The sequence below is a fragment of the Sinocyclocheilus grahami genome, unplaced genomic scaffold, assembly GCF_001515645.1.
Source record: "Sinocyclocheilus grahami isolate Dianchi unplaced genomic scaffold, SAMN03320097.WGS_v1.1 scaffold579.1, whole genome shotgun sequence".
NCBI classification, from domain to species: Eukaryota; Metazoa; Chordata; class Actinopteri; order Cypriniformes; family Cyprinidae; genus Sinocyclocheilus; species Sinocyclocheilus grahami.
The window spans coordinates 1,175,617-1,186,210 of record NW_015505758.1 but is presented as its reverse complement, the minus strand read 5'-3'; the positions used below and the strand labels follow the sequence as shown (position 1 = coordinate 1,186,210).

Genomic DNA, 10,594 nt, shown 5'->3' with positions numbered 1-10,594 from the left:
ACCATGTACTTTTCATACATTTTTCTAAACATGACTATATTTCCAGGAATAGAATATCAGACTCTCAACATGGTTTTAGACTTTTGTGCCCCACTGTAGATCAGCTACCCTGCAGTCTGGCCATTAAAAACCCTCATCAGTTGATCAATATTATTACTATTGTGGCTCTACTTCTATCCTGCAAACCCTTTATCATGCATGATAATCTCTGTATGGAACAGTTAAAATTAGGTATGTGTATAGTCATAAAATGACAATATTCATGAATTCTGTGCTAAAAGGCAACATGTGACAAAACAAGAACATTGTTTGCTTTCCCTTTTTATTTTTCTGCTTTTTCATGAAAAAAGCAAACCGATTTTTTTTTAAAAAGTCCTCAGAAAATAATTGCTATTGTGTTGCTACAAGTTGCATTTAAATTATAGCTTTCCAAGGGTAAATGAACAACTAAGTGTCAACTGTGAGCAACCCTTTCCTAGTTTAGATAGGGTAGGTGAATCGCCTATTTGAGATGACAGCAAGCAAAAGTACAAAACATCAGATGGAAAAAAACAAAGAAAGAGTGACTGGTACGAGAGAGTAAAAACTTAGTGTGGAGTGTTAAATGTCTACAAACATCCAGGCAGCAGAACCTTCAGAAAGGTTGAACGACCAACATTTAAGTTCAGACAAAGTCACAAAGAAAGCATGAGTGAACGATCTGGATCGGTTTGCTGAAGTCTCTATGATTCAGATTCATCCTGTGCTGCCACTACATTCTTTGATCAAGTTGTGGTGGATGAGAAGTATCAGGATGTGCCATGTCTGTCATTTTCTTTCTCCTTGCTTCAACTCGTCTGCACCAACAAATCATCAGAACATCAGTGGCCACACCAGGACTGAATCTCTGATCAAACCATCCCTTCCTCATTCACCAAATCCCATCTGGGCTAGATTATGTAGTATAGGAGTCACTTTGGATTAGGCTGAATGCCCAGAGAAGAAGAAAAAGCCACACGCTGAATGTGTCTGGATCGGTCTCATGGGTTGTGGGAATAAAATCCTACACTTCACTTGAAGACGGCGGTGAAACTATCCTCTCCTGTCAGCCTGTTTTTACCCTTCTACTAGAACAACGGCCATATCCTTCCATCAGTCTCTTTTCTTCAGCCTCATCCTCCCATTCAGGCCAGATGAGCCTGTATTGAGTGGGATGGAGCACTTGTGAGCTCGCCAAGCAGAGCTGTGCGTGTGTTTTTATGTGTGCATGTTATGATATTCTCTGAATGAGTTTGTCCTCGGTCAGACAGAATACGGTGCAGTGGGACAGGTCAGAGATGAAGTTATCACAGCCGCGTCGAGTCACGTTCCTACAGCCCCGCAGATCCAACAGAGCCAGAGCTGATAATCGCTTCATATAGGACAGACAAGCATCTGTCAACTTATTACTACCTACAGAGACAAAGAAAAGATTAATCCACCAACTGGGAGTACCAGACTTTAGCATTACATCACTTGCTTACCAATGCTGTGAATGGGTGTTGTCAGACTTTGTTTCCTCTGGAGGAAGTGTTATTATGGATTATGGACTACTTATAGATTTTGGCCAGAAGCAACCATTTAAAAGTTAAAATGCCTTGATGGATTTGTTTATTACAAAGTACAAACACAGTGTTTCACTTCACAAGCTGTTAACTGACATTGTTTGGATAACTTGTGGATTATTGTGATGTTTTTATCAGCAGTTTGGCTCATTCTGACGGCACCCATTCACTGCAGAGGATCCATTGGTGAGTAAATGATGTAATATCTCTACATTTGTTCTGATGAAGAAACAAACTCATCTACATCTCTGATGCTCTGAGGGTGAGCAAACTGTCGCCAATTTGACATTTTTGGGTGAACTATTCCTAATTTTTGAGTGACACATTTTTACATCGCAACTTGCAGCACACATTTAATTAAAACGAAATTAAGATTTTATGACCTTACATTTGATCTGGAACTGAATTTAAGACATTAAGATTTTGGTCACAATCTAGCTTGAGGAGCAGTTCTTACGATTAATGACAACTTTTGCATCAGTAAACTCCTAATTAGCTGCTTATTAATAGTTAGTAAGGTAGTTGTTAAGTTTAGGTATGGGGTAGGATTAAGGAATTTAAAATATGGTCATGCAGAATAAGGCATTAAAATGTGCTATATAAGTACTAATAAACAGCCAAAATTCTAGTAATATGAATACTAATTAACAACAAGTTAGTGAGAATTGGTCCCTAAACTAAAGTGTTACAAAGACTTTGAGTTTGCAGCACCAGTTGTGATAAAAATGTGGGAATAACATATCATGGGTATTTTCAGAAGATAAAGGGTACCTGAAAGATTAAGCTGTCTGAGTGTGTTGCGAGTGTTGCAGCCAGTAGCGGTGAGCAGGTTGATGGACTGGTCTGTGAGTCCCTGGCAGTGGGACAAATCTAACCGGCGCAGTGAAGGCATATGTCTAACGATCATCTTCAAGGTGGAGTCGCTCACATCCAAACCAGCCAAGCTCAGAGTGAGCAAACCTCTCAGCCGACTGCGACTTTCACTGCCTGTTTGACGTGAAGGTAGAGGTGAAAAAGAGAGTGAATTTCTGCTCACACTGAACACATACTCCCATTAATAATGATTATGAGTGCCTCACCTGGCTGCACAATGAGGTCTTTTATTTGTGAATCTTTGACACCCACGGTCCAGCTCAGGTCAAGTGTTCGCAAACCCGGACAGCTCTGTGAACTTAACGCTGACACACATAATGAGGAGCAACCTGACATTATTAGATCTTTCAAACCTGTGAGGGGGGAAAAAACCGAAAGAGAGAATATTTTAGTCTCAACTGTGATGCATGCTTTATTTTTAAGCAATTTCATGTAAACATCAAAACATGAGACATTTTCAAAGTTAAAGACTATAAAATGCTGAGAACTGGTACTTGGGAGGTGATGAATGAGCCAGGCAATCTGTTTCTTTGATACTGGTGTCCATGAGAGATCAAGTGTCACAGGTTGTCGTTTTATGACGGCTGACAGAGCCTGAGGACTGAGTGCCCGACATCGACTCAGATCTATCTGTGTCCACAAGCGCTTATCACAACACCTACAGCAGGAGAGAACCAAAACAATTACTCTGAGAGAAGGGGGAAAAAAATCATAAATTAACCAAAATGATCAAGATCATGAACTTTCACAATTATGAATCAAGATAATTCTCCTTTTTAAAATTTTGTACTACTGTGAAAGTCAAGAAACAAGAAAAAAAAAAATACCATCATCCTTTCAGGAAGTTACCTATGCAAATGTGTCTCTTTATATTCTGTTTTTGTCGACCCCCACAACATAGTGTTGTTAACAACATATTATTGAAAAGGGGATATTATAAGAAATAGAAGCACAGACTTTTTGTTCTGAAGGCATAGCTATATCCCAACATACACTTTATCAGGGGTGGCCAACTTCGGTCCTGGAGAGCTACAATCCTGCAGACTTCAGCTCCCACCCTAATCAAACACACCTGAACAAGCTAATCAAGGTCTAAGGGTTACTAAAAAGCAGCAGGCAGGTGAGTGTTTTTCAAGGTTTGAGCAAAACTCTGCAGGAACGACGTTGGCCACCCCTGCACTATATGGACAAGAGTATTACACTGAAGACACCCGATCATGAGCTGCTTGCGTGTAAATGAACAGAACCACGCTCCTCTCTGAAACCCACAGCACATATATTTATTTAATTACATCGCAGACTTTGAGACTTGATAATAGCACTAAGCCATATCGCAATTCAACTTTTATTAAGCTTAATCATTCATCTCTAGTGTGAAAAGGCCTTTTGTTTGATAAAAACAAACAAATAAACAGAAAGAGGAAATTAAAGGAAGCATCCCAGCTTGTTAAAAAGGATCTGCTGAGGCTTTAACTGTAACTACTACACTTACCACTTGTACCAAGCCTTGCAGACTCTCATACACACAGCCAAATCAGTCCGACCCAAGTAACGGAACACTGACATCCAAATGTCCTTTTCACAGCCACGCTCGTTTCCTACATCACAGAATGAGGGATGAGAGAGGAGGGAAGGAGGAGAAGTGGCGATGGCTGGAGGAGGAGGTGGCGGAGAAACAGAGGAACGAGAAGACATAGAGGACGGTGACGCTGTGTCTCTCTCTCGACCACCCTGGTTGGAGCTCCGCCTTGTGGGGCGGCCGGACGTGTGGACGCTTTTGGATTGAGAGACACCATTTCCGGCTGGTGTTGAGGTGCTGTTCCTGAGACGGGTCCTGGGTAGCGTTTTACGCTGGTTGAAGCCAGGACCCCTAGGTGTTCGGGGAGACATAGCCGCCTCCAGTTTGGGTACAATGGAACCGGGGTCACGTTTGGCCTTTGGAGGACGCTGGAGGGTCACAGTCAGGTAGGAATCATTCAGCAGGTCATCATTCAAGTCTGAGACTAGTAAGACGGGTGGGTCAGGATCAGAGTCTGATTGGTTCCCTCCATCCTCATCATCTTCCTCTCCTCCATCCAAGTCTTCCATCTCATCATCCTCTCCTTCAAAGTCCTGTTCCTCACTGTCTTCCTCATCATCATCCTCGTCGTCTTCATCATCATCATAGTCATCACCTCTCCGCCTACGTCTCCTTGAACGATGCTCCTTATCTGACCGGCCAAGATGTCTCTCTTCATCACTGTCATCCTCATCATCATCTTCCTCATCATCATCGTCATCTTCATCATCGTCATCATCGTCTTCTGTTTCATAGCGCCGTCGCCTCATGTGGGATCCTCCTCTTAACCTAACCCGACCCCCTCTCTCCGCTCTTGCTCCGAGTCCCCTCCTCATTTTCAGCGATCTTGTTGCCAAGCTGCCTCTCCCTCGACTCCCTCGATGCGAGGAGCCTCTCCAAACACCTCGCCTACCAGCTCCATAACCTCGGCGGGATGAAGAGACCCTGCCCCGGACTGATGACATCTTGCAACTATCGTCATCGCTGCCTGAATCATCATCGTGTTCCATCCCATGTCGCCGATAGATCTTAGCCACGCGAGGATCAAGAGATGAAGACTTGCGTTTCTGAAAGAGAGAAAATAAGAAAAAAAGTCACACTAAAGCCACCTTTTCACAATCTTTAAAGAGGACATCGGATGCCTATTTTCCACAAATAGGTATGATTCTTTAGGGTCTTCATGAAATGTCTAACATTCTTTGGTTAAAATTCTTCAATGGTTGTGTAAAACAACACCCTTTTTACCTTGTCAAAAACAGCTCTGCATGTCTCTTTAAATGATAATGAGCTACTGCTCACCCCACCCCTCTCTTCTGTGGGGCGTGTCGACACAAGACATGTGAATTGCTGCCTTGGACTCCGTATATGGCTCGGAGGTGGTCTTATTCAAATAGCTAGCTATCTACACAGAACCTGGCTGGAAATTGAAACAGCACACTGGATGACACGGTTTCAGACTCAGACAGCCAATAATAAACCGGCTGCGTGTTTCCTTTCTGCGACATGCCAGAAACCTAACTAAATGTAAAAAAAGAAAATTAGTCCCCTTTAAACAAATGACAGAACAAAAATAAATATTTCCAATTTAAAGAAATATGAGAGCTGAGTGAAGCTCTAATTATATGCGTATGCAGAATTTTCAAATCCGATTTGAGCTTTGGTTGTTGAAATATCTGAACATTTGCAGCTAGAACATATGCCCAACACTGCTTGGTATGTATTCTATATTCATTTTCTATTTTACTTCTTTATTCACACTTCTTTATAGTTTATAAACTTGAACCTAATCAAAATTATGAGCATAAGGTCAGAAAAAAAAACCTAGCTACGTGTACTGTGCTAGACTAACTGAGACTTGTCATGGCACTTGTATACTGTTGTTCTCACGTTGGTCTAATTGCTTCTATTCTCATTTGTAAGTCGCTTTGGATAAAAGTGTCTGCTAAATGATTAAATGTAAGGTGAGAATTACCAATATTTTTGCACAAACATTAATCTTTAAACACCTTCTAAACAATGGGTAGTTATAAAATAACTAGGGATGCACCGATACCACTTTTTCCAGTACTTGCCTGATACTGATACTTTTATTTTTGGTACTTGCCGATACCAATATTTTTATTGCATTTGTACATTTTTTAAATATTGGGTACAGAAACCAAAAGGGTATGTATAATGTTAGTTGGTTAACTTCATTTATCAAATAGATAGTCAAACCAAAAATGTATTCAGACACCTTCAACATTTCTCACATTATCACAGTTTATTTGTTATAGTTTAGAAAATGGTAATAAACTATAAAAAGAACTCAGAGTTACACTGTGTCAGAACAAATTAATCTTGATAATGCTAGATAATTTTGATAGAAAGGTATGTAATAGATTACAATCAACCAAAATAATTTAGACAGCTGTTAGTATGACAGTATTTACACAACTATGAATACTTAGTCGGGCAGCCCTTAGCCTCAATGACAGCCTGTAGTCTCCTGGGCATGCTGTACTCCAGCTTCATGCAAACCTCAACTTCAGTTTTTTTCCCAGACTCAGTCTGAATCATTTTTGGACCCAAATTTGTATCAATTTTACTGGTAGTCCACTGTATGAAGAATTTTTGGGTATGATTTGTCACAGTTTACTTTATTTTGCTATCCTCACTTACATAAATGAACTATAGTGTCCTGCACCCACTAGTAAAAAAAATATAAAAAATTATATCTGGTCTCGGAATCATTTTTTGTTTCACTGTATATCCTTGTTATTTTCACACTTAATTATGCCCATTAAATGTATTTTACAAGTTTTTGTTACTTTCACTGTTCATTAATACACGCGCACGTATTTGTACTGATGCAGAATAGTACAGCCTAGCGCATTTCACACAAGCTGCTAGATTCACTTTCGCTAGAAAGTTGTGTATGCCTAAGGTTAAAAATATATTTTTTATTGTGAATGCCCCTATGAATGTTTTATTTTTACGATTTAGTTTTAATCCAAATGATGCATGTGCTAAGTGAGTGAACATCAAAGATCACACAACAGAAGTGCACGCTCTCTCTCTACCGTTAAGTAACTTGTGCATTGTTTTACTTGTTTTTGACATATCCGACCGAACTACAAACTTTCCAGTGATGTCTGTGAGAAAGATATATTCACTCGACAAGCTCGCGCATCTGTGCCGCCACGCTCTCAATCCACTCAGCATACTTTGTTAATCAGCTCGCGCACATCAGCTATACAGGCGTTAATACTGAATGTTTAACATTATATTCATTGCATACATATACTTCGTAGTAGACATCCTTAACTCCTTTCTGCTGTCTGTTGTTCTGTTGTCGGTGTTTCTTTGTCTGAATATGGTGCTTATCACATGCTGTGTGGTATCGGCGTTTGGTATCGGGGCATTTTAACGAGTACGAGTACAGGAGACCAGTATCGGGCCCGATACCGATACGTGCATCCCTAAAAATAACCAAACACAAACCAGATATTTCAGACATAATTCATAATTACATAATTATTTGCGTTAATTAGCCCGAGAAAATCTACTTTGTTTTTCTTTTCAGAAGTATTGGTGGTTATTTAATTTTTATGGATATAGTCAAACATTCAGTATTCATTCATTTTACCATGGTGAATCAATAGACCGGATTCACGACCAATATGAAAAGTTCTGTGTGACTGCCACTAGGGGGTTGTCAAAAGACAGTGAAAAGGCATCTAAACGGACCAGTTTCCAAAAAAACTTTATAATAAAGAATCAAAAAATAAAAAAACATCCAGAAACGGGGCCTAAAACCTTGCTAAACAACAAATAATGTTTTAATAATCTTAAAATATTTATCACAGCAAAAGCCTGCTGTGGAAATGTATCCACTTGCTGTCACAAACAACTAGTCAGAACAAAATTATAAATTTTGCTTTTTTATAACAAATTTAGAAAATCATTCAAGCACTGATAAACACAGTCTTCAAAAAAAAAAAAAAACACTTACATGTGTTTTACCACCTTCCAATTGTAGCTGCAAAACAAAATAACATACTGTGGTTAATATGAACTTCAAAAGAATGAACAGTGATGAAAACATCAGGATCACTGAAAGGAATCACACTAGCTGCAAACACAAAGCTGATTCTGAAACCCTCAGTCAGTCAAAGCAGTGGGGCAAGATGATGATGAACAGAGCAGGGTGGGCCAAAAAGAGAGCAAGAGAAGACAAGCGTAGAAAAAAAAGATTGAACAAAACGGGGGGGATTTACTGCAAAAGGTAGAGAAGGGAATACATAATAAAGGCAGAGTAGAGCGGCTATGCAAGCAGCAGCAGTAGTGTGAGGAAGGCGGAGCCTCTCACCCGCTTCCTGAGCCGCTGCTCAGGGGCTGCGGCCCGTTTCTGGAGCGACCCGTGAGAGAGAGAAGAGGGGGGCCGCCCGACCCCGTGCCATGCCCCGCCCTCGCCCCCTCGCCCCCCTGACCCATCCTGTGCCGTGATGTCATCACCGCTGCCTGACGACTGGCAAACAGGAAAACAAGCGTTACTGTTACACACGCAGATCGGAGTGTGTACATCACAGTAAGCTCTTGGCATGCATCTTTCTACATGGTGTGAATGAGTGTGTATGAATGCAGGCCTGCAAAAGCTAGTAGCATTAGAACACTCAAAGCTTCCTTCATTTCAAAGGCCTGAAGGTGTGTTCAAACAATAGGCGGAGAAACCCTCTTTAAAATCGTGGGCGTGTGGGTCAATGTGCTTGTAAAAATGTGTTTTACCTCAGAATCTGTCTCTTTGCCCATAATACATTTAGGACACTCCCAGCAGCTCGGTAGGTCTTTGTTTACCACTCCCTCACCAGATGTCTACACAGACAGGACATAAGATCATTACAACAGTAAAACTGTTTACTGTACAGGAGAAAACACTAAGATTGGCACTGTACTCATATCAATTAGAACAAATAAAGCGGTCCATCTCACAAAGCATAGCAAATGACAATGAAATGAGCAATGACATAAAATAAAACAAAAATATTAAGTCTTTTATTTTAAGTACACTAAGAGTATACATTACCATTCAAAAGTTGTTTTTAAAAAGAAATTAAAACTGTTATTCAGCAAGGATGCATTAAATTGTAAATAATGTTACAACATCTTATTTAAAATAAATGCCATTCTTTTGAACTTTCCATTTATCAAAGTTTCAGTTTCCCACAAAAAAAATATGAAGCAGCACAACTGTTTTTAACATTGAAAATAGTAAGAAATGTTTCTTGAGCACTTAAAAAAAAGCATATTAGAATGATTTCTGAAGGATCATGTGACACTAAAGATTAGAGTAACATCTGTCATGACAGAAATAAATTACATTTGAAAATATTTAAGTATCCGATCTGGAAAGCCAATTACAAACAACCTATTTAAAGAAACTAATTCCGTGATCTTACCCTCTTTGGCCATCTGACAATGGGTTTTCCAGTGTAAGAGAGTTCAGGGATGTCATCAGCATGTTCTTTCAATAATGCCTGAAAGAGAGAGAAAACAAAAACACTTTCAGTACAGTTCAAAATGACCGAATAGATTCTTAAGCAACAACACCTAACATTAACCACTAACATCCTGCATCTCAAGTCACATTTCTTATTTTTAAAAAAAATCAAAAATATCACACCAGCAAGTACATCAAAATAACCATTTCCAAAAAACAGAAGTGTGAAACACAATGGGCAAGTGTTCTGACCCGTATGTCATGTAGCAGGGCAGCAGCATTGTGTATTCCTGAAGGCACGCACTTCTTATGTGACGGCAGCGACTCCAAGTTCTCCACCAGGTGCCACAGCCCCTTCAGCTCAAAAGGAGTCAAGTGTAGCTTCACCCCTGGTGCATTAGGTGGAGATGGAGCATCGTTATCATCCCTTTCCTCTTCAGCATGGCCATTTAGTTCCTCACAACCTGAGTCTTCCCGCCTCAAGTCTGTGTATTGGATTTAGAAAACGAGAAAACAGACTTAAGCTTACCTGTGCTCAACACAATCAAATCTGTTAGAAAGTGAGTGTGTTAATGTACTGACCAATTCCCAGAGAGTGTTTCTGAAACTCAGGGATGAGGTGGGAGGTGTTGGTCACGCTGTACAGATAACGCTCCAACACATACCAGCACATCTCATGAAAGAATGGATACCGGAACTTAGCTGGCACCTGAGGAGCAACCAGAGACTGATTTTTTTTATCCCCCGTTATTATTATCATGAAAATTATACACCCCTCGCCTACCAAATTCCCAATAATTATGTGAAAAAGAAAACTCATTCTCATTACTGTAAAGCAGTAAAAAAAATTATCCAGACCAGATAAAGGTTTTCTTGCTTTCTTTTTATATGAAACGGTACAAGAAATACTACCATGATTATTGGATTGCGGTAATTAATGATACATCTTTTCCTCCTCATTGTGATGAAAACTGAGAAGTGTGCTTAATTTGCAAAACGGTACAGTCCAAATGTTGTGGTAAAAAAAAATATATATTGATTTCGTTGAATATTGAATATCTACTTTGTTGAAATATGACCCAGTCATGTTCATGCAGGTTT

The 10,594-nt window shown here is 39.9% G+C and overlaps 1 protein-coding gene across 1 annotated transcript in view; it reads right to left on the bottom strand.

The window, feature by feature from the left end:
* Window positions 1–370: 370 nt before the first annotated feature.
* The window catches only part of LOC107556790 (lysine-specific demethylase 2A-like), a 19,390-nt gene continuing 9,166 nt past the window's right edge, over window positions 371–10,594 (bottom strand). The window contains exons 10-20 of the mRNA XM_016239995.1: window positions 10,076–10,202; window positions 9,746–9,978; window positions 9,453–9,530; window positions 8,782–8,868; window positions 8,366–8,524; window positions 8,009–8,035; window positions 3,949–5,081; window positions 2,951–3,114; window positions 2,663–2,809; window positions 2,355–2,570; window positions 371–1,431 (exon numbers count right to left, since the gene is read on the bottom strand). Coding sequence (XP_016095481.1) covers window positions 1,250–1,431; window positions 2,355–2,570; window positions 2,663–2,809; window positions 2,951–3,114; window positions 3,949–5,081; window positions 8,009–8,035; window positions 8,366–8,524; window positions 8,782–8,868; window positions 9,453–9,530; window positions 9,746–9,978; window positions 10,076–10,202 — 2,553 coding nt within the window. The 3' untranslated portion in view covers window positions 371–1,249. The remainder of the gene's footprint in view (window positions 1,432–2,354; window positions 2,571–2,662; window positions 2,810–2,950; window positions 3,115–3,948; window positions 5,082–8,008; window positions 8,036–8,365; window positions 8,525–8,781; window positions 8,869–9,452; window positions 9,531–9,745; window positions 9,979–10,075; window positions 10,203–10,594) is intronic.